The sequence below is a fragment of the Anticarsia gemmatalis genome, chromosome 30, assembly GCF_050436995.1.
Source record: "Anticarsia gemmatalis isolate Benzon Research Colony breed Stoneville strain chromosome 30, ilAntGemm2 primary, whole genome shotgun sequence".
Taxonomy (NCBI): Eukaryota; Metazoa; Arthropoda; class Insecta; order Lepidoptera; family Erebidae; genus Anticarsia; species Anticarsia gemmatalis.
The window spans coordinates 3,655,130-3,679,554 of record NC_134774.1 but is presented as its reverse complement, the minus strand read 5'-3'; the positions used below and the strand labels follow the sequence as shown (position 1 = coordinate 3,679,554).

Genomic DNA, 24,425 nt, shown 5'->3' with positions numbered 1-24,425 from the left:
AGGTGTTGGCTGCATCTTATATTCAGAACAGCTAAGAGGTTAGGAGGGGAGAAATGTGGTGAACCTAAACTCCACCTAAACTCCTTCTACTCTATGGTAGATGCCATATATTAATCATATAACGATTTGGCATTCTCTGTCAATAAATATATCAAACACGTAATGCTCGTATTTTATTAATACATAATAACAACTTAGTCCATTGAAATGTTACATGAGATTTACATTTATTAGAGGACGCAATTTTATTTTTGGAACATGTAGGGGAGGTCAATAGAAGCTTAACTTGAAGTTTGTGGGGTCGCCACCCTTGTCCCCCGGCCGCATCTTGGAAAAGGGGGTGGAAACGCTTTTTCGCTATATCTCGGAAACTATGCGTCTTACAATAAAATTGTAAAAGCATAATTTGTAGCAAATTATTTTGTCTACAAATATGTTGAATAACTTTTTGTCCTAAATTAACAATTAAAGAAGTTATAAGCCGAAAAGTGCAATTTTTTTTATAGTTATTTTCTTTATTGCTCTATAACTTTTTTTAGCGACAGCCGCGCGGATGGGTCTCTGAGGTTAAGCTACGCTTGCCGAGGTTGTTTGGTGGATGGGTGACCATCTTACACATATCGAGTTCCTCCCTATTTCGGAAGGGACGTTAAATTGTGGGTCCCAGCTGTCATTTTCGAAGATATTTGACAGTCGTTAACAGTACTCAGAAGCTTGAAAGTCTGGCAACCAGTCTTAACGAGGGGTATCGTTTTATATCCCAGGTAAATGGGTTGTGGAGGTCAGACAGGCAGTCACTCCAAGTAAAACACTGGTATTCAGCTGCATCTGGTGAAACTGGAAGCCGACTCCAACATAGTTTGGAAAAAAGGCTAAACTGATATGAATATATTTTAAAAAATTAACTCGGACCAATCTTGTAGATAATTTTGCGAGGAAAATTTAGCCCTATATTTTTTTTTATTTCATTAATTAGAAACTCAGTAACAGCGCTCCGAAATAGACCGGATTCGGAAAGAAAATTTTTGTAAAAAAAAAAATCACTATTTTGCTTATAACTTCTTTAATTGTTAATTTAGGACAAAAAGTTATTCAACATATTTGTAGACAAAATAATTTGCTACAAATTATGCTTTTACAATTTTATTGTAAGACGCATAGTTTCCAAGATATAGCGAAAAAAGTGTTTCCACCCCTTTTCCAAGATGGCGGCCGGGGGACAAGGGTGGCGACCCCACAAACTTCAAGTTAAGCTTCTATTGACCCCCCCTACATGTCCCAAAAATAAAATTGCGTCCTCTAAGAAATGCAATATTCGGCCCTCAAATTGTAACATTTCAATGGACTAACTACCGTATTATTTATAATACACACATCACTTGGACAAGTCATTGGTGTGTTGCCTCGGGTTCGAAGTGTCGACCACTTGCGTGGGAGGTGCCAACTTATACCACTCGGCTTTCACTGCTTTTAACTAAACTAAATTAAATTACTAAATTTTATGTTATTTCTGTTTCAGGCGAGCTGAGGGGAATGACGGGTCTCTTCCCAAGCAACTACGTATCAAAATTAGTCAACTAAACGACTAATTAGTCGTTTTTAATCAAATCTTTACTATTTAGAACTATAGTAGATGTATTTGAGAAAACATTTAAATTCGAGAATAAATTATTTAATGTAATGTTTCAAAAATGTTGTTAGGCTTTTGATTCTGAAAATACTATGTTAATGTTATATTGGTAGTTGGTTTGATTCTCGATTCGGGTAAAAATGTAGTTTTTAAACTATATTTGCTGTGTTTGATTAATAAGTTGAGAAAAAAGTATTATGAACGAAAATTACAGTACTTTATTCGTTTCGAAATAAAAAAAAGTGTTTTAGAAACTACTAATATAGTATCTGATTCTTTGGTCGAATGAAAACGTTGTTTATATAACTACTGTTACTACTGGGTTTGATATCCGAGTCACGCAAAATATAATTTTTAGAAGCAGTAGAAAGTTATAAACACACTTAGCTCTGCTTAATTTTTTATGCACAATATTGTAAATACCAAAATCATATTTTTGCGACAATATTTCCAAGGTCCATTTTACAGATTTTTGATCCTACGACTTTTTCATCGCATGTCAGATGTTTCGACCACTGAACTACTGTACTTATAAGTAGTAAAAATGGTCGCAAAAAATAGATTTTGGTATAAAAGTAGTTTATTAAATATTCATGTTATACAAGTGACACACTATTATAAAATATTAGGTCGGGGAGAAAAATCTTTTCGCATTATAGTATGTATGAACTTGTAATAAAATCTTTTCTCTACACAAAAAAGCTTGATATTTGGGTACCTCACGAGCTCACTGAAAGAAACCTAATGAACCGTGTACTCATTTGTGATTCTTGAAACCGAAGAGATTTTATTACAAGTTCATACATACTATAATGTGAAAAGACTCCCCGACCTAATTTACACACACACTGCATCGCGCATGAAACAACAATCGCTCGTGTAAGGAGAAAGCAAAGAGTCGTTGCCGCGCTCACCTCCCCGCGCCCGCGAACAACATCGCTCTCTCAGAGCACAAGCGTTATACTGTACCGTACTAGGAACGTGCGATACAAGCTGTGTGGAAAAGTGACTAATTTTATCTATGTTGCTTGTAATTTACTAAATCCTGAATATATCGTTCAAATATGCCTAAGTAATGCCATTATTAAATGTTTTAATATAAAACAATATGTAATAATATGTAATCATGTAGCTGTTTCTGTAGAAATATATGTTAATCTTATTAATTGTGTTTTATTTTTATATTACATGCATAACATCACGCTAGCATAGCTGTGTACCCGAAGGTGTAGGCAGAGAAATGAATAATTAATTTCACACTAAAATTTCCATTTCTGCGTCTGTCACGAAGTGGGATGTGTATGCGGCTGCCACGCAGAAGTCTCGGGTTCAAATCCCGGGTCGGGCCGAGAAGTTATTCATAAGTTTTTTCTATCAAAGAGCTCGAAGTGAAGCAAAGGACAAATAAATCTACCCATCATATTAGCAACCTTGCTATATGTAGTTTAACCCCACTTGTCATGTTAGCGACCCTCTTTATATTGCTTATTATGCCACCCGTCATGATAGCGACCTCGCTAAGAGTTGCTTAACTTCACCCATCCTGTTAGCGACCTTACTAAGAGTTGCTTAACCTCACCCATCCTGTAAGCGACCTTGCTAAGAGTTGCTTAACCTCACCCATCCTGTTAGCGACCTTGCTAAGAGTTGCTTAACTTCACCCATCCTGTCAGCGACCTTGCTAAGAGTTGCTTAACTTCACCTATCATGTTAGCCACCTCATCAAGAATTGCGTAACCACCCATCGTTATAACGACCTCGCCAAGAGTTGCTTAACCTCACCCATCGTGATAGCGACCTCGCTAAGAGTTGCTTAACTTCACCCATTGTGTTAGTGACCTTGCTAAGAGTTGCTTAACTTCACTCATCATGTTAGCGACCCCATCAAGAATTGCGTAACCACCCATCGTTATAACGACCTCGCCAAGAGTTGCTTAACCTCACCCATCGTGATAGCGACCTCGCTAAGAGTTGCTTAACTTCACCCATCGTGTTAGTGACCTTGCCATGTGTTGCTTAACATCACCCATCATTATAGCGACCTCGCTGAGAGTTGCTTAACCTCACCCATCGTGAAAACGTCCTCGTCGGGTTGCTTAACCTCACCCATCGTGAAAACGTCCTCGTCAAGAGTTGCTTAACTTTACCCATCATGTTACCGACCTCGCTAAGAATTGCTTAACTTCACCCATCCTGTTAGCGACCCCGCCATGCGTTGCTTTACCGCAGCGTAGCTAATGAATGGTATATTTGTGTGCAAGCGAGATAGCAATACAGCGTAAATGAGAGTTCATCTTATACTGGACAGTAGTAATTTTACTAAACAACCATTTTAATGTGACCTGCGTCGCACACATACGCAAGATTTGTGTACGTGTGCTGTGCGCTAAAGCTATGAAGGAAAAGGACATAATGAATGAATATTCCCTGTCTCGCTCTCTCCTCGAATAAAATTCCACCACCTCGACGATCTGCTCTCCTAGTACTTCGGAACCAAATATTAAGAATTGTGTTCAAACCTAACGTCAATTTCACTTCACCTCAGCCAACATATCTAACTCCTGCATACTTCTGATGCCCTGGTACTTTAGTATGGACAAACTAGCTTTTCTTAACCTGGCAACACAAGGATAGAATTATGCATTTTAAGATGCTACGTTGCTATGGATGCGTTTGATATGCTGGTGGAAACAGATTCAGCTCAGATATGTTTTTAGGGTTCCGTACCCAAAGGGTTAAACGGGACCCTATTAATAAGCCTCCGTTGTCTGTCTGTCTCCACGCTGTATCTCATACTCATAAACCGTGATAGCTAGAAAGCTGAAATTTTCACAAATAATGTATGACAAGGGCACCTTCGTAACTGTACCTTCAATGCTTGTGAGGGACTTCTATCGTACCTACCGATTTATAAGCTTTCCACACGAAGATTTAAGCTGTACTTATTAATCATGCAACTGGATAGCTTCAGACTACGCTAAACTTTTTGGTATTTCTTTTCTCTAACAAAACTAGGGCAGAGATAAATCTATTAACTTGCTAATCCATCTTAGTCACCGTTATCACTCACTACAACTAAAAAGATAATCTTTATCAACATATAAATATAGCGAGTTGAATGATCTGATAAGATAACAATAAGTTTACGAGAATACTGTTATTCTTTACTAATCTAAGCAGCTGTATGATAAAAATTGTAGCTAGATTTATTTAAATTCTCACGGTTCTTCTTACTATTAAAATTTATCATCAACATTAAACAAGAATTAGAGACATGAGTTTATTCCCAATTTAGCAAATTTTTAAGTACATATTGTGTGAACCAAGTGGCGTTCTTTGGTTTCTGCCTACCTCTATGGCAAAAGACGTGATATTATATGTATATTGAATAATATTGATGTTTCGTAGGTCTAGTACCTAACTTAACCTACCTACTACCTTAACCTTACCTAACTACTACCTTAACTGGGAGAGCGACAATTTTACCTTGCAATGATATTGGTATTATAAATATTTGCATAAATAACAGGAAGATTATTAGTCCGTTTGAAAGTTACATTTTAACCCCCGGTTTCTTATGCACATTTAGCGATAGTTTATCTATTCAATAGCGTTGAAACTCATATAATCATGACAGTTTGAATAGATAAACTACCGCTAAATGTGCCTTAGAAACCGGGCATTAACACCTTAGCTATTTTATTTTATTTATGTGTAGTTGTCTTAGTAGAAGCTTAAGTTGTCCACCGAAACCATTTTCCAATATGGCGGTCTCTGAAAAACGCAACCCGAAATGTAACTTTTCAATGGACTGTAAGTGAAAAATATGTAACAAACAATGCAAGTAAAATTATCAGTCTCTTCAAATAAAACACAAAAAAAATAGTTTTTCAATTTTTTTTTAAATATTTTCTTCTATATCTTAACCCAACATTACATAAATATTATTACTATATATTTGCCAGCTCCTAGATGTTTAATTACTGTTAATTTTGATGAAAAATTCAATTTTAAATGAGCGAAAACACTTTATAGATGTTGTGGATGAAGCAAGGGAAGTTTGTAAGGATCGTACCAAGTGGCTTTCTCTGGTCTCTGCCTACCCATATGGGATGAAGGCGTGATTTTAAGTATGTATGTATACAAACACTGTTATTTCATAATGTATGTTGTCATTTAAAATTGAATTTTTACACAAAATTACAGTTTACAAGTAAAAAAGATGTATGGAGCGTACAGCCACTAAAATTTTCATACGAAAAAAAAACAATATTTTTCTTAAACCGGAATAAAAGTTGGTAAAACTATGGAATTTCGTCCATGATTGGAATATCGTACGAAGAGTACTCAAGTTATTTCATTTCTGAAGGTTTCAAACACAATTTTGATGGATTCATTTATATTTGGTGTTTTAACTGAAAAGGGTTTTTCAGTTGATTTCATGTATGTATGTTTGTTAAAATCTTTCACTAAAGGAATGCTATATTACGTCTATTACATAGGTAGATACACAGATCATATCGGTGATGTGTTGTAAAAAGGTCAGGTGTTACTCGTAACCGGCGGTCCTGTATGACAACATGTATGTATGTGAATGAAGCAAGGGAAGTTTGTAAGGATCGTACCAAGTGACGTTCTCTGCCTACCACTATGGAAATAAGGCGTGATATTATGTTTATAAAATGGTAAAAAACGCGGTACTTTTGCGCTAAAAAAAATGTATATTTATATTGCACATACGTTATTCCCACAAAGGTTGAAATAAGCCTCATTTAAAATGACTACTACAAAGAAATATCTGTTTAAATTACAGAATTGGGTAAAATTTTTTTCTTGATAGCATGCATAGTCCCCAACAGACAGACAGGTAAAACACTTTCCTCATTTCGAAAGACCTTGAGGACATTCAAGAGCTATGTAAAACGACTCTCAGACATGCAAGGTTTTCCTTCACCGTTATAACAAGTGATCATTAAAGAGACCCTTGCCCAGCAGTGGGATAGTTAGTTAGAAAATACGGCTATAACAAGTGATCATTAAAGAGACCCTTGCCCAGCAGTGGGATAGTTATGGGTTAAATATGGTTATATACATGATGAAATCAACTGAAAATAATAAATATATATATAATAACATAGTATATAATATATTATTATCTTATTGGTGCTGACTGGAGTTCCCCGCGAGGTTGTCGCGGTGGTCGCGCCAGTGACGTTCAACGAATTTCTTTATATAATTGTAAGGTTTTGAGTCTTTTTCGCCTATTACGTTGTCCACCTGGAAAATGCAAAAATATAAAGTTATAACAAAAATAAGAAGTAATGATTTACAAGTAATATTGAGAATTCAATAACAATTGTTATTGTAATAATTTACAAGAAAATAATGGTAAGGGTTTGAAAATTGCTTTTGATTTTTCAAAGTATTTTAAATTCCCATTTGTTTTAAGTTTAAAAGCTTTTCATCAAGTGAACAATATTTTTTTTGAACCACCATAGATGATTGGGCATAAGGGCTAAAATTTATGGCCTAGACTTTTAGGCGTAAATAAGCCCTAACTTTAGGCCCCAAATCAATCGTTTGTTGAAAATCAAATAGAATTTTTAAGAGGTAAACTTTGTAGCAAGTTATCAGAATTTTTTCTCTAGCAATAAAAAGCTAAGTGCATTATTCCTAAGATTATTTCAACATTATTTCAATGAAACTGACCGCCGTAGTCGTATATCGGCTAGGAGGACATTATTATTCCTAAGATAACCTTACCAGCCTGCTATGGATATGTGTATAATACCTTTGTTATAATGCTATTTAAAATACTCAAAAAGTATATAAAGAATAATTTTAATTTTGTATCTTGCATCTTTTTTCTATGTAATAGGGATTACATATTTTCAAACAAAATTAATAAAAAATTTGGTTGCCAGTAGTTAATGGCAGTAGGAAATCACCTTTCTGGTTTATATAACACGACCTAGCCGACTTCATATAAGAGTATTATCAACTGTAGACCATGTGAAGTCTACCAAGGTATGTGCGACTGTCTTACCTTATATGGGGGTGTAATAATAACTTCATTGTAGACACGTATGTTCTGTCCGGCCCAGGACACGTCGTCAATGACGCGCGCGATCGCCATGAACAGCCGCTGCCCCTCAGGGTCCAGGCATGCTGATAATGCTGATACCTGGAAACATACACATAGTAGTGTTATTTTGAGTTAGGAAGTTGAAGTTGTATAGATGCTTCAGAGAGTGATTAAAGCTGTTGGTCCTGTGTCTGACCTCTCTCTAGTCGTGATGGTTATCCGTCCCACTAGGCTATGATCATGATACATTAGAGCAGGCGTCCCCAACGTTTTCTTAGTCCAGGACCACTTGTATATTATTCTTGTTAGCAAAGACAGAAGTATAAGTATATTAAAAATATAGTGTAATATTCATCCTCAAAACTTTAAATTTTAAAATCATTTGTGGACCATATGTTGACTTCCACGGACCACTGATTGGGAACCACTGCATTAGAGAGTGTATCTGTCCATTATGCAAACACTTAGACACTATAAATAAAGTCCTGCATCATTGGTTTATTTCAATGAAATGATCGGTCATCATACAGTGGAGAGCCTTGTATGCAAGGTTGCTGGCTCATGGAGGTATAAAAAATACAGAATTTAGAACATTAGTGACCTGCAGGTTTGTAGCCATATGGTACTTTATTTTGAAAATGCAAATTATTCTTAGTCATAATCTAGACAGATTGTGCATAGTAAGGCCCTAGATAAGATATAGACAATAGTAGATATATAACAGCTCTTTCTGACAGAGATAACGACCAGAAACCATGACTTGCACCAATTCTACAATTAGTAAATCTATACTTATATTATAAAGCTGAAGAGGTTGTTTGTTTAAATGTGCTAATCTCAGTTACTACTGGTCTGGTTTGAAAAATTCTTTCAGTGTTAGATAGCCCATTTATCGAGGAAGGCTAAAGGCCTACATCATTACACTATGACCAATAGGAGCAGAGTACCAGTAAAAAATGTTACAAAAACGTGGAAAAATTTGACCCATTCTCTCTTACGTGACTCAAGCGAAGTTGCTCAGGTCAGCTATTAAAATATAAAAGCTGAGAGTGTTTCTAACATATTCTGAAAACTTTCTCTTCTCTTGTTATTCGTATTACACAGTTGAAAGTAATTATTATATTATTTAATGTTTAGTTAACAAAACTTATCTATCACTTATTTATTTAAATCATCAGCATAGTGTTTCTTCCAACTATGTTGTAGTCGGCTTCCAGTCTCACCGGATGCAGCTGTATACCAGTATTCTACATGAAGTGACTTCCTATGGGACCTCATTACAATTATCTGGATTATAAGACTGGTTATCAGACTTTCAAGCTTCTGGCTACTGGTAACAACTTTCAAAGATTTTTGAAAATGCAGCAACCCAGAAACTATGTGCCTTCCAGATCAGAAAAGCACATATAACTGTGATAAATATTTAAAGTAGTTTAGATATGTTTTCTAAAATTAAGTACTTAGATTCTTTACTGTAGTGCCATGAATCTTTTTACATGTATACCACAACCTGTAGTAAACATAATAGATACCAAATTTTACTGAAACTTTCTAAAAGATTTTTCTAAAAAATAGAGGGTGACTTTGCTGTGTTGTGGTGTTATGACAAATTCAAATAGAAAGTAGGTACAACATGCTTGTTTGGTTGCTAAAAATAATTGTAAATGTATTTACTAAAAAAGAATACTGCTGATAGTATCATTATCAATCAGAATCAAGCATGGTTTCATATCACTCATGGTGAAATGAGGCCATAAAGCATGACCATTACATAAACACAACACACACTTTCATCATGCAAAAACCACATTTTTGCAAAACTTTGCAAAAAATACCGCGAAACAACCAAAGAGGTCAATCATACTCACTAGTCTTCTCTTATTCTCTATTGAATTTCGAACTCTTGTATTTAGTCTGTGCAAGTTGAGACTCTGAGGTGGTTCTGGAACTGTGGTCACTTCTTTCTTGATTTGCACATCACTCACCAACGATAGATTCACAATATTCACATCGTGGCGTTTAGGATTACCGCTAGATGATGGACATTTGAGAATTAGCATCTTCGTTTGTGGATCGAAAGCTAAAACTTCTCCTTCTATGTTTTCATTATAACACGTTCGCGTCGCTACTATACTGCCGATAGTGAAGCAGTCCGACACTACCGTGGACATTATACACCGATTGTTGTTTACACGGTGGAGATGATTATCATGTAATAAATTTGTCGTCGATCGGTAAAAACGTGAAATATGAATATTTTGTTACGATACGAGAGCATCCGCCATTGAAATTGACAGGCACAGATTATATCTGAATTTTGAAGTTTGTGGAATTGCGTTTCGTTGTCACAATGTGTTCCCTAAAATAAATTCCACGAAATAGAGTTTAATTTTCTATTATTCTATCTGATTATAAATAAAAAATTAAAACATCACCAGTGATAACTGAAATATGTTGAAAAGCTCTTTTTTTATGATTCGTCTGTGCCATTGATCTTCTGCATTTAGGCTATTCTAGCTACACCCCACGTGAAAATCAGAACCAAACCCAACCAAACCACTGAAGTCTGACAAAAAGGTTTGTTTGTATTTTTTGTTATCTCTGGATGCTTAAAAAAGCGCGGTAGATAAGTTACTGCCAGGCGCCAAACAACTTGAATCGAACCTAACTTGCCTTATTAAGAAGCAAACAGAATGTAGACGCAATTCCAGTGCAGAGGAAAGTCGGACCGATCTCGATCTATCATTTAATTGAAGTGCAATAAACTGGCTTTATTATCAATTACAGTTAAGTACGAAGTACAAATATCATTCAAATTATTTTATAGCAACTGGTCTACACCTATTTAAGTGTCATACTCGTGCTACCCTCTAAATGCTTCAGTTGATATATAAATAATTAAGATGAAGCTGTATGTAGCCTTTTCAATTTCTAAGTTTTAATTTATTAGTTACCCGTCGTATTTAGGTTAGAAGCTAGAACCATAACTGCCATGATAAACTCCCGTATTGTGCGTCCAGGTCAACCCTTCAGTGTTGATTAGGTATTATTTGTAAAATTTTCATTCTATATTTTTCATGAATCAGTCTACATTTTGATGTAAACCATATGAAAATCTGTTTAGTATTTGCTAAGTGATACTGTTGCGATTGCAAGTCTTTCTTTAGGTAAACTAAAGCTTGCTGAGAAATGCTACAATTTACTACTTGGTTTCTTGGTATACAGGGTGTACTACAATAAGGAACAGTTATACAGGGGTGATAAAAATAAAACAATATTTTAATAAAAATGCATATCCTTATATTTTAAGCACTTACATTTAATGATTAAAAATGACACAACATATATATTTACAATTGCGATAGTAAATTCAAAAAGTTCGGGAACTCTCGGAGAGCCGAAGACAGCCGAAGATGCCCGAACAAACGCGATACATTAGAAGCTAAAAGCAACTACTTGATATTATATTTTTTTGCAATATTTTTTTCAATTTACCATCACAGTAAGTTCTTAAATAATTTTGTTTCAACAAAATGGGTACAGCAATATTAAAATTGAATACACTTAAAAAACCTGGATACATTTTTGTCTAAATCAGGAATCAAAGTGTGTTTCCAAAATTGCTGTACCCATTTGTATACAATTAAAAGAAAACGATAAACTAGCCGCAATATCTAACAGAAAATATTATACTTTAAAAACTAAACACTTTTTCATAATAATAATTAAAAAATTACTATTGCCATTGTCAAATTACGAAATAAAAAGCTTTTTTAACATTATGGCAACACTTTTAAAAATAAATAGGTTTTTATAATCCGACAATGTTTTTTTTGCAGTGGCAAAGTAATTTTGTATTATAGTTACTTCATAATACGAATAAAAACTAAAAAATGAACAAAAACCATAGATATTTTTCATTACTTCTTTTAAAATCACGAGGCGGACAAAAATTAAAACTTATCTATCTGAAAATTAAAAAAAAATCTCATACATGAGTATGATTTTCTATGCTATGTTTTTACAAACATACAAACAACGGACACAATGTACAACTAGGCACGAAACAAATGATACACCGAACATTTTTTCGCTACATGTGGGATTCGAATCCACTACTCCCGAGCTCAATAGTAACCACTGAAGACGACATGAAGTCCCCTCGCCGGGTTTGTCTGTTCACGATAAACTCAGATTTACTGAACATATTTTCATAAGGTTTTCACATACAGATAGAGTGTTGTTTACAAAATGTTTCAGTGTATAAATCGTTCAGATTAACCTGGTTTAATCTGGACCGCTAGTTATTTGTATGTTTGTAAAAATCAAAGCACGAATTTGTAAAAAGTAACAAAAAAAATCTAAATCTCGGGTCCCATAGTCACCCATTTTGGAAATAATTAAAAATATCTATCATTTTCTAAACTACTTATATGTATGTATGTGTCCTTAAAATAGCGAGATACAAAAATATTGACGTAATTAATATAAACTTTTGGTACAATTTTAATTTAAAATAGCTGATAGCCGAGTGGTATAAGTTGGTATATCCCACGCAAGTGGTCGACGGTTCGAACCCGAGGCAACACACCAATGACTTGTCCAAGTGATGTGTATATTATAAATAATGATCACTTGTTATAACGGTGAAGGAAAACATCGTGATGAATGACATGTCTGACAGTTGTTTAACACAGTTTTCTAAACTTTTAAAATTGTACCAAAAATCGTTTCTATTTTTCGAAATGTAAGAAATTGTTATAAAAATTGTACCTAATCGCTACAAAATTTTTATTTTTATTTTAAAAATTCTTTTCCGCATTCAAAGACAGTCATTGTTTGTTGATGTTATACAAAAAGAGTACGATCACCCATCCTTTTCTATACCTAGATGAAGTTTGCTTGACTTTCTAAACAATTAATAGTCCGGCAACTTAGTAGAGAGTCTTGGCAAAGTCGATTTAACTAGATATATATCGGCTTAGCCTTTTTTCCAAACTATGTTGGAGTCGGCTTCCAGTCTCACCGGATGCAGCTGGATACCAGTATTTTACATGAAGCGACTGTCTATCTGACCTCCACAACACAGTTACCTGGGTTATAACACGATACCCTTCGGTAAGACTGGTTGTCAGACTTTCAAGCTAAGAACTAGATAATAATCAATAATTATTTGTATTTCCAAAATAAAGTATCTGTATCAAACAGGTCACCGTCAGCTGTATAAGTCGAGTCACTGATGTTATACATTCTGAATGTTGTATACCTCCAGCCGCGAACCTTGCATACAACACTCTCTACTAAGTTATTCTACCAAAATACTATTACTGACAAAAAGGCGATCACCCATCATTTTACTATCCTTACTAAGGGGTGCTTAACTTTGTTTTTTTTGTATAATATCAACAAATTTTACTTTACTAAAACTAACACGTACATATTTATGTGAAATGATGCGGTTTTATATATAACTTAAGTAATAAAGAACTCGAAATAGCTGGGTCGATTTTGATAAGACTTTTACTAGGAGATAACACGAAAACTAGCCTTTTAATTTTAGATATTGCCTGTCGACGCTCACTAGTTGTATTTTTGGACTGCAGAGTCACCAGTTCGAATCCCAACAGCGAAATTAAAGGTAGCCGACCGTAAAGACTTAGGTTCAAATGTCGCAATTACTGTACGACACAAAATTCGAGCTTTGCGAGCTATACTTGTAGGTAGTCGACTGTAGAGGCGCAGATTCGAGTCCCGGTTCAGGCATGAGCGACAGCATTTAGGTTCGAACGCCAGTAAAGCTTCTTTATTGTGGAAATCGAAGATGACTGACCGCATCGGGTGCAGGTTTGAGTCCCGACAGCTGTATATAGGGTACTCTACTACAGAGCTCAAAATGATAGTTTCAACATCTATACCATAGGTAGCTGACCGTAGAGGATACAGATTCGAGTCTTGCTCGCTAGATTGTTGACTGAAGAGGTTCAAGTTCGATTCTCAACGGCTGCTTGATAGGTTGTTGACCGTTTATTCCTAAGAATACACCTGTGAGGCAGGTAGCTGACCGCAGACGGTGCAGGTTCGAATCTCTCTACTTCTACAGCAAGTTCTTGACTGCTTAGTCCTAGGTTCGCATCCAGCTGTATGTTAGTAGACTGCTCAATGCATTGTATCAAGTTCAGTTGTGAGGCAGGTAGTTGACCGCTTGGGTGCAGGTTCTAATCCCAGTTGTATATAAAACCGCATTATTATGTGCACATTCAGTCTTACTAGTTGAGCACGATCAGTCTGGGCGGCAACATGCCGCGCTTGCTCAGCCACATACTGTAACAACACATAGAAAATTAATACATTTGTCTTCGTAAATGGGCAATGACTCCTCCTGGAATAAGGGAGGGGTTAGGCTTGATATTTTCATAAGCCTACTTTTAAAAGCTTATATAGTAAAATGTAAAGATAAAGATAAAATTGCAAATTGAAACTAATTTTAACTATTTATATTCGCTATTAGTAGGATAAATAATAAAGGTTTATATTAGTTTTGCAAACTTTTATCAATTGTGTTGGTTTCATATGAAAAAATAATGGAAACTAGTTCAAATTCCCACTGTCAAAGTTACCTGAATGATTCAAAGTTACCCAAGTTGACCTTACTAGCTCTTACCCGCGAGTCGCGACTTCGACCGCGTGGATGACTGACTTAGGACAGAATTTTCATATAAATAAAATAATAAATTTAACCCATTAATGTCCCACTGCTGGGCATGGGTCTCCTCCCGTAATGGGGGAGGGGTTAGGCCTTGAGTCCACCACGCTGGCCACGTGCGGGTTGGGGGACTTTGCATGCCCTCAATAAATGTTTTAAACAAATTTTAGGCATGCAAGGTTTCCTCACGATGTTTTCCTTCACCGTTGGAGCATGTGATAATTATTTCTAATACACACATAACTTCGAAAAGTCATTGGTGTATTGCCTCGGGTTCGAGCCTGCGACCACTGGCGTGGGAGGTGTCAACTTATACCACTCGGCTATCACTGCTCTCCACTCGGCTATCACAGTCACTGCTCTCGAATTCTCATAACAAACTATTATTAAACTAGTTAGGAAGGACTGTAATTATAGTATGTCTGTGTTTTAACTAGGTAATATGGTTATTGTATGCTGTTGCTCACCCGATGCCGGCGCCGAGCAGCAGCGACACGACGTTAGTGAGCAGCACGGCGGCGATGGCGCCGCGACTGAACAGACACGTGCGACGGACTGACAGACAGTGACTCTGTAATACAATACACATTTATTATTAGGAATTTAATAACAGGAGAATAATGGCCGTTTTCAAAGTCATATCCATAGCAATACATATTTATTATTACATGTTCTATAGTATAACTACCATTTTCAAAGCCATATCTATCCACTTACTAAAGGAAGTAAGAAAAAATAAAGAAGAAAAATAAAATTGTACTTATTTTGAGCAAATCTAGGAAATCACAACGCAAAATATATACATTATACATATAGGTGGATAGTATTATAATTATAAAAAAACTGGCCAACTGCGAGTCGGGCTCGCGCGCCAAGGGTTCCGTACCAAAAAATTACGAAAATAGCACGTTTATGGGGTATTTTTTTTTTGTTTTTGTATTTTTTGTTATAGCAGCAACGGAAATACATCATTTGTGAAAATTTCAGCTTTCTAACTATAACAGTTAATACGAGTTATAGGGTCCCGTTTGGGTACGGAACCCTTAGATCTGGTAGTTAAAATAGGAAAAAGGTGATTGTTATAATTAAAAACATAGGTTAATTAAATAAATCACCTGTTGCATGACAGGCGGTGCCAGCTGCTGCTCCAGCACCTCGATGGAGGAGGTGGCGGAGGGGGGGCCGCGAGCACTCTGCGGGTGCTTGAACCTCCAGTCCCTATGTAACACAATATACAAATAAGTAACGCAAACGAGAATTATATACGATAAGAGAAGACTGACATACACATTAGGTCGGGGAAAAAGTATTTTCGCATTATAGTATGTATGAACTTGTAATAAAATATTTTCTCTACACAAAAAAGCTCGATATTTGGGTACCTCACGAGCTCACTGAAAGAAACCTAATGAACCGTGTACTCATTTGTGATTCTTGAAGCCAAAGAGATTTTATTACAAGTTCATACATACTATAACGCGAAAAGACTTTTTCCCCGACCTTATATATAACATCACATTTGTTATACCCGAATCGCCATTTACCATTAACAACTTTATTATAAACTAACAGAGTGGCCTGACTTCGTCCGGGTATAACATTTTATCCCGTTGATGATGATGGGAATTTTGGTCCATAGAAACCTTGTCCCGACAGTTACAAACATATTAAGAAAATAATTATGCAATTTAGTTTCGTTGTACAAAAGTTATGCGCGTACATTTAGGTGATTAATTTAATTTATATAGATTATAAATTTTGTCATGCACCGAAAGCCTTACCAAACTCTGTAATAGAAGGTCTCATGGGACTAAAAATGTCATATCCTCACCAAAGTCTGAGCTGCTATCAAAAAAAAAAATTTATATAAATTTGCCCGACCCGGGTGCCGAACCCGAGTACATACCAATTCCTAGACCACAGTGACAGTCACTAACATCATAGTATTATTAAAAAATGTTGTACTCACTTGGGCGGCAGCTGGTCAGGTCTACTGCTCCACTCCCACACCCAGTCGTTGGAGTCATCCTGAAACACCACACAGTTTCAATTAGTAGGTATAACCATTTTAAACTACTGAACGTATGCGAGGTTACAGTACCTTTTTCGTTAAAACATAATACAATTAGTTCTTCTTGTATTCGAATATTTAACCATTTGCATGGGTGCGACTGCTCTAAAAGTAAAACTAAATTTAACCCATTAATGTCCCACTGCTGGGCAAAGGTCCTGTAGTGAGGTAGGTGTTAGGCCTTGAGTCCACAACGTGGCCAATTGCGGGTTGGGAACTCTGCATAACTCCAAGAACTGTTCTAAAGAAATCTCAGGCATGCAAGTTTGCATCACGATGTTTTCCTTCACCGTTGGAACAAGCGATAATTATTTCTAATACACACATAACTTCTAAAAGTCAATGGTATGTTGCCTCGGGTTCGAACCTGCGATCACTTGCGTGGGAGGTGCCAACTTAAACCACTCGGCTATCACTGCTTTTTTACTGGGTTTAATTATTTATTTTATTATTTATATAAAGGCAAGCGTTGGAATTTCTTTTTTTCCATGTAAAATGGGGCCAGGATCCTATTACCTTCGAACTTAATTATAAAATGTGGTATACTCACTCTCCAGCAGTTGATGTAGACGCCCTTCAGCTCGTCTTCAGTGGACGGCTCCAGGTTCGGACTGTTCGGGGGAGACTTCGGGCTGGAATGTGAAAGAACAAGTTAATTAATTACATGTTTAATTAAGAAATAATGAAAAAGATTCAGCATAAAAACACCTGGGAAGAAAATAAAAAATAGTTTGGAGGAACAATATACGATGTTTTAGCTGATCTAATTTAAAAATGCTTAAGGTCTGATCAGAGATTGTTTTAAAAAATGTTTTTGTAATTTTTTCCTCTTTTAAAAGGCAATTTCCGAATAAGTCTAATGTCGCGGAAACACGGATCGCACAAATAATTGTTTCGTATGGGAATCGAACCCACGACATAAGGTGCTACCACATATGTCGTGGGTCATGGTTACCTTAACCACTGCTCTAATTTACATATACTCATAATTTAGCTACACTTTCGTGCCAGACAGACAAGACATTACAGACACATTATCATAATATGTAGGTGGTACATATATTGTCCTAATACTAGGTGCCGTTTAGTTAGTAGTTATAGCAAGGTCACTGAGATAAAGATAAAACAATGACTATACCATCTGTTTGTTAAGTAGGTTAATGTGTGGACGAGAAACGATACTTCTTGGTACTGATGGTACTTTGTTAGAATAACGTCCAATCTATACTAATATTATAAAGCTAAAGAGTTTGTTCGTTTGTTTGAACCCGATAATCTCAGGAACTACTAGTCCGATTGGAAAAATTATTTCAGTGTTAAATGGTCCATTTATCGAGGAAATATATCATCACGCTACTACTAACAGGAGCAGAGTACCAGTGAAAAATGTTACAAAAACGGGGAAAATTTTTGCCCATTCTCAAATGTGACGCAAGCAAAGTTTCGCGAGTCAGTAAACACGACAGAAAATCTTTCACCTTTTATTTTTCATAACTTTTACGTTGCCGTGAGGGTTCTTTGGTCTTTGCATTTTGTCATGAAAAAATATCATGTATGTTTATCAGTTATTAAGTTACTGTACAAATTAACTTAGTTTGTAATCCAGACGACCGTGTGTGAGTTTCAACAATAAAAATAAAAATTTCGTTTACACAGCAACTAGTTTTTAAATAAAACGCAATATTCTTAGACCTTGAGTTGTCTAAATTGCCACTGCGTCGTTGGTCAATATAAGAGATAAAAAAACAATTAATTACACACTTTTTATTGCAGACGATTGTGGGGAATAGATGTTTGTTACTCTTTTATTACTGTACTTTTTTACATGAAAATAGCACGCAGTTTGTGATCTAAGATGCTATTTACCGATCTCGATTTATTAACCGATCGAGAAAATTTATATGAAGTACTGATAAACGCGTTTAACATTAACCTTTTTCAATCTATACTAATATTATAAAGCTGAAGAGTTTGTTTGTTTGAACGCGCTAATCTCAGGAACTACTGGTCCGATTTGAATAATTATTTCAGTGTTAGATAGTCCATTTACCAAGGAAGGCTATAGGCTATTATATCATCACGCTACTTCTAATAGGAGCAGAGTAGCAATAAAAAATGTTACAAAAACGGGGAACATTTTGACCCATTCTCTCTTATGTCACGCAAGCGAAGTTGTGCGGGTCAGCTAGTTTGTTTTATATGTCTTCTTCTACTCGGTACTAGTAAGTGTAGGTGTACACAATCGCATGTTTAGTGGTCAACTAAGTCTCAAAGTAATTTAGGCGAAATTCTTAGGCATAACTGTTAGCTTAGTTGACAACAACGGGGCCCCACGTGAAGCACGGAAACGTTCAGCTCAAATACTACTGTGCGGCTACCCATCTACAGAATGTCCGTGTTATGGTTGCTTAACCCACTGATTTACTGTGACACATTTACTGTGAGTGCAACCAGATAAGTAAGTATCTAGTATCTTACTGTACAAATATAATACTTTTTACCTAGGTCCTAGGTAATATTTCCACCCGGACGGCAGCGCGAGCAGAAGCTAGTTTTATTCGTTTAAATTGATATAAAAACAATTAATTTCTTTATCTTCTTGTCTTAATTACAACAATTACTGTTGAAGTCTTCAATTTATTTTAACAAGCGTGGAATTTCTTTAATATATTTGTTTTTGTCATAAAAATGTGTGTCTTGTTTGAGTACCCGGTTCATTACAAACGTGCGAACTACGTCATATTATTTTATAGTTGTTTAGTGGCCATCAGCTTGTTGCTAGCTCTTCTCATAAGGCTCTACACTTTCCGAGCTAGTGGTAGATTGAGTAATTGTAACGACTATCATAAGTATCTACATTTGACTTAAATGAATCATGCCTGGTTTCTGAATACATTTAGCGGTAGTTTATCTATTGAATAGCGTTTTTTTATATGAGTTTAAACGCTATTGAATAGATAAACTATCGCTAAATGTACCTCAGAAACCAGGGGATAATGATTTGATTATATCGGAGTCTCTCGCTCACTACACATTGTCACATTACTATGATTATTTTGATTATGACGTCGTCCGCAAACTTATAATACCCTGAGTAAAGTTACTACATACATACATACATACATAATATCACGCCATTTTCCTATACGGGCATAGGCAGAGATCAATAACCACCACTTGTACGATCCTTACAAGCTTCCCTTGCTTCATTCACATACATACATGTTGTCATACAAGACCGCCGGTTACGAGTACTTCGCACTAAATAGTAGATATATGATAAAAGCCATTGAAATGCCCCCGTCTTTGCCGGCGCTAACAAACCACAAGTAATCTTATATCTAGTACTAGCTGACCCGCGCAACTTCGTTTACGTGTATCCCGCTACTTCGACAAATACAGTCAACGCACCAACACATATTGGATACTAATTTTCAATTCACAATAACTTCTCTTTCCCTTAACCGCGTTTAAAATATTAAAATGTTTTTTGGTTTCTGTGACTCTTCTTTGATCGCCCCCCTTATCAGTTTTTGGAAAAAATATTTAAGTAATGTACAGATTTTTTTTTGTCTTATAATAATATGTATAGATCAAAGTCGTAGTACCTACTTTTTAATATTATTTATTTTTTATGTACCGTTTTTTATATATTTTTTTTTATATACTTACCTACTTTTGTTATATACATCTAACTATTATTTTCTTGTTTACTTTTTAAATTATTTACATTCTACATTTTATTACTTTTACTTATTTTTTATTTACATTTATTTTTAGAAAAAAAAAAAAAAAAAAAAAAAAAAAGAAGATTAACTTTGTCTACATTTTTTGAAATATAATATAAGGTATACATACATTTTCATTTTAACGATGAGAAAGGTTTCCCATATATTTAAAATTAAAGACTATCTACAATTAAAAACTACCTGTAGGTAGATATACATGTTATTTTTTTTATTTTTTTTTTTCTTTACCTTTTTTATGGATTTTATATGCATTATATGTATTTTAAAAAACTAATCTTACTAATAAATGCGATTTAATACTAACCTTAGAATACAATACCTACTATTATCATACAATTATTGTTGTCGCGCTGAAAAGCACGTTTTATTTTTCTCAAACAGCTGCGATAAATAAACGCGTCCGATCGCTTCCAATTTCAAAGTGCTAATGGGGAGCCGCTGCCGCCGACGCGCTATTTATAGGGACGCTGCCCCCGCCGCCGCGGCCGGCCCGTACCGTGCCGCAATACTAATATCGTGATATCTCCTAAACTATATGTCTAAATAACACACTGTAAACTGCAAAAATAATCTAAATTAAATGCTCGTGATGATGAACTTACTTATTTTGATAAGGATATATATATTATTGGTTATATCACCAGTTAAACATCACCCAACGAATTAAATGTTTTTTTAATACAGAAAAGTAGTTTTTGTGACTTAAATAAAAAAGCCTGATATATGTCATCGTGGACTTTTTTGTAGAACTAATAAAGACCAATGTTTTTGCTATACATTGTTCTTACTTGTATCCAACGGTATAAGCGGCGCACGCACAAATGCAATCTTCAATTAGATTTTTTTTCTGAATTCTTGGACATAAATCGCTATAACTCAGCTAATATAGTTTTAATGTATTTCAATTATATATAAAAACCTGTCGGAGAAAATACTCTTTCTATTAGTGAAAACCGCATCAAAATCCGTTGCGTAGTTTTAAAGTTTTATGCATACGAAGGGACTACAGACAAAATGGGCGACTTTGTTTTATACTATGTAGTGATAACATTACATACAAGAATAACACATGAAAAATATGTAGATAAAAAAAACCGTCAAAGCAAAATATTCCAGAACAAAAAATGCACCGTTAATTTAAATGAATCTGAAAGAGGTAATTTTCATCTCGATCGGAAGCTACCAGTAGCATTTTACTTTATAAGCACCATAAGACAAATATGATCTGATTGTACATATGTAGAAGAAGCTAAGTTATTTTTTAAAGATCTAATATATAAAATTCTCGCGTCACAGTTTTCGTTGCCATACGCCTCCGAAACGGCTTGACCGATTCTCATGAAATTTTGTGAGCATATTGAGTAGGTCTGAGAATCGGCCAACATCTATTTTTCATACCCCTAGGTTCAGTTTTCTAACTATCACGGCTTATGAGATACAGCCTGGAGACAGACAGACAGACAGCGGAGTCTTAATATTAGGGTCCCGTTTGACCCTTTGGGTACGGAACCCTAAAAAAAACCACCAAATTACCTCAAGAAAAAAAAAATTACGTAACAAACAAAAATACACGCATTGAAAATGTCTTCCTTTTTAGCAGTCGGTTAAATATAAAAATCGCGTGTTTAAACGAAAAAACAGATCGTTAACGCAGCATTGCATGTCTCGCGTGGAATATCGATTAGCGCAAAGTTAATTACTGTGCAAGAAGCCATAATGAGGCTTGCGAAACAGCTGACGTACGCATTCGTTGCCAATTACTATGACTATTGCAGTTTGTCATCTCTTTTATCGTATGACGGCCTGGTACTTGTGACGAACAGTAGCGCGATTCTGTACTGTCGAGTATCGAAATTTTGACATTTAGAATGTACTGCCACAATATTTCCTACGACCCCGTCAGAGGCGCTGATCAGATTTTCATACAAAATTTCTCGATGACAGGTCGGTTGTCGGTAGTCGATAGTAGTAGAGAATCGAGCTACAGATCACTATTATTAAGGTTTATAACATCACGTGAAGGGTTTTAGGATTGGTTGCCATATACCCGGCACGTCACCATACTCTATAACACGTTGCTCGATCCAGAAACCTACCCCGAGAGCTCATAAATCAGCTCAGACAACCCTCAGGCCATAAAGGTAGTATTGTGATAAAGGCTGAACCGACTTGGCCATTGAACGTGCCGAACGCTAAAATTTAAAAAGTTTCCTTTTTTTGTAAGACAACTCCAGTACTAAGAATTGCTCTTGTGTCACGGGGACTTTTACAAATATACAAACAACGGACACAAAGTACAACCAGGATACTTTTTATCCCGGAAAATCTTGCATCAATGGCCATTATTTACCCCGATTATTTTCAACGAACGCGAACGACGGCTATAAAATAGTGTTATAACATCAATTTCATCAAACACTTTATAACCTAGGAAGCGTTTACCCCAGCCCACATAAAGGACAGATGTGTTTATATTTAGTGCAGTGTACACCGGCGAGGACCGGTCCGACCAGTCCCGGTAACGTCTAGCCGACGTATTTACAACTAGTTTGTACGAAACGTGGTGCATTCTTCGATGCTACGTTTAATATAGTTTACAATTTTTTCAAGAACAATCAATACTTAATGTTATAAAATTATAGTTTGTTTGCTAGAACGCGCTAATCTCAAAAACTACTGATCCGAATTTAAAAATTATTTCAGTGTTAGATAGCCCACATATCGAGGAAGGCTATAGGCTATATATCATCACGCTACGACCAACAGGAGCAGAATACCAGTATAAAATCTTACAAAAAGGTGGAAAAATGTTGACCCATTCTGTCTTATGTGACACAAGCGAAGTTGCGCAGGTCAGTTAATGTCACGTAAAAGTAATATTTGAAAACTTTGGCTGAGGAGAGAGGTAAAATATATTTTCGGACCTCCATTGGCTGGTAGAGGAGGTGAAAGAGTACATGCCATTATGTACCGACCTTTTTTTTTTGCGTCAAGAAAATGCATTGCTGCACGTCCCGCCCCAGGGAGGAAAGCGGGGGTCTGTCGAGCTCTCCCGCCGGCAAGGCGTTCCGGCTAACGTGGGCATACCGACTAAAAACCTGACGGTGTTCCTTCTACAGTCACCATAATAATGTCCTCCTAGCCGATATACGGCTACGGCGGTCAGTTTCATTAAAACTGGCCATCTGTGCAGGACTTTGTTTATAGTGTCCAAGTGTGTGCACAATACACAGGTACACTCTCCATTCCATCACTCTCATAGTTTGGTGGGACGGATAACCGACACGACCAATGAGAGATCAGGCGCAGGACCGACGGCTTTACGTGCTCTCCGAGGCACGGAGGTCTTTGACCTCAACTTCCTAACTCCGGGCAATCTCTAGGAAATTCTTAACAGAAAATCTTAGAAAAGACTTTTTGGCCCGACCCAGGATTCGAACCCGAGACCTCTCGCACCGCAATCGCATATACTACCGACCGCGCCACAGAGGCAGTCACCATAAGGTGGCCAGGACGCGGTACCTCCAATCGGATACTCCGCGTCCCATTATGTAATGACCTGCCTTTAACACGGGAGTGTCTCACGGAGGGGTCTTCTCTCAGGTGCAGGAGTAGTGTAAGGCTATGTCTACATGAGCAGTTCTGTACCGACCTGCCTTTGACGCTGGACGCCCGGGAGTGTCTCACGGAGGAGTCCCGGCTCTCACGCTGAGCTTCTCTCAGCAGTCGGATGTACTCGTTCTCTACGGCGGCGAGGCCACCGCCAGAGTTTAGTTCCACCCATGATTCTGTAACAAATAATAATAAACTTTAGTACTGTGAAATTAGATATCAAATTACGATCACAACAGAATTTATAGAAGGTCAATTTGGGTAACTTTGAATCATTTGTGTAACATTGACAGTGGAAATTTGAACTATTTCCGATTATTTTTTCATATGAAACCAACACAATTGATAAATGTTTGCAAAACTAAAATAAGCCTTTATCAATTCTTTATCAACGGGTTGATTGTATCTATTTTAATATTATTTTTTCAGTTTGTTTGCTAAAATAGTTACATCGATTTCGATGGTTAGCATGGACAGGATCAGACATAAGCATTCTTAAATGTTATCTGTCACAAAAGTATGTTTTGTTGTGATAATATTCAACAACAGGCAGAATGACTCAGAAAAAGGTTTCG

At 36.1% G+C, this 24,425-nt stretch overlaps 3 protein-coding genes across 5 annotated transcripts in view; 1 reads left to right on the top strand and 2 right to left on the bottom strand.

The window, feature by feature from the left end:
• Positions 1 to 2,796, top strand: part of Dap160 (dynamin associated protein 160) — a 37,735-nt gene extending 34,939 nt beyond the window's left edge. For both annotated transcript variants that reach the window (XM_076133946.1, XM_076133945.1), the window contains one exon: positions 1,520 to 2,796. In XM_076133946.1, the coding sequence (XP_075990061.1) occupies positions 1,520 to 1,581 (62 nt within the window). In that variant the 3' untranslated portion in view covers positions 1,582 to 2,796. The remainder of the gene's footprint in view (positions 1 to 1,519) is intronic.
• A 2,715-nt stretch (positions 2,797 to 5,511) lies between these two features.
• Positions 5,512 to 10,027, bottom strand: LOC142985644 (protein LSM12-like). Its single transcript, XM_076133936.1, has 3 exons — positions 9,584 to 10,027; positions 7,677 to 7,814; positions 5,512 to 6,907 (listed from the first exon to the last, which is right to left on the bottom strand). The coding sequence occupies exons 1-3, from the start codon at positions 9,884 to 9,886 to the stop codon at positions 6,788 to 6,790; spliced, it is 561 nt and encodes a 186-aa protein (XP_075990051.1). The 5' UTR covers positions 9,887 to 10,027; the 3' UTR covers positions 5,512 to 6,787.
• Positions 10,028 to 10,992: 965 nt separating this feature from the next.
• The window catches only part of BNIP3 (BCL2 interacting protein 3), a 56,545-nt gene continuing 43,112 nt past the window's right edge, over positions 10,993 to 24,425 (bottom strand). For both annotated transcript variants that reach the window (XM_076133933.1, XM_076133935.1), the window contains exons 2-7: positions 23,891 to 24,026; positions 17,040 to 17,121; positions 16,388 to 16,446; positions 15,534 to 15,636; positions 14,886 to 14,989; positions 10,993 to 14,036 (exon numbers count right to left, since the gene is read on the bottom strand). In XM_076133933.1, the coding sequence (XP_075990048.1) occupies positions 13,982 to 14,036; positions 14,886 to 14,989; positions 15,534 to 15,636; positions 16,388 to 16,446; positions 17,040 to 17,121; positions 23,891 to 24,026 (539 nt within the window). In that variant the 3' untranslated portion in view covers positions 10,993 to 13,981. The remainder of the gene's footprint in view (positions 14,037 to 14,885; positions 14,990 to 15,533; positions 15,637 to 16,387; positions 16,447 to 17,039; positions 17,122 to 23,890; positions 24,027 to 24,425) is intronic.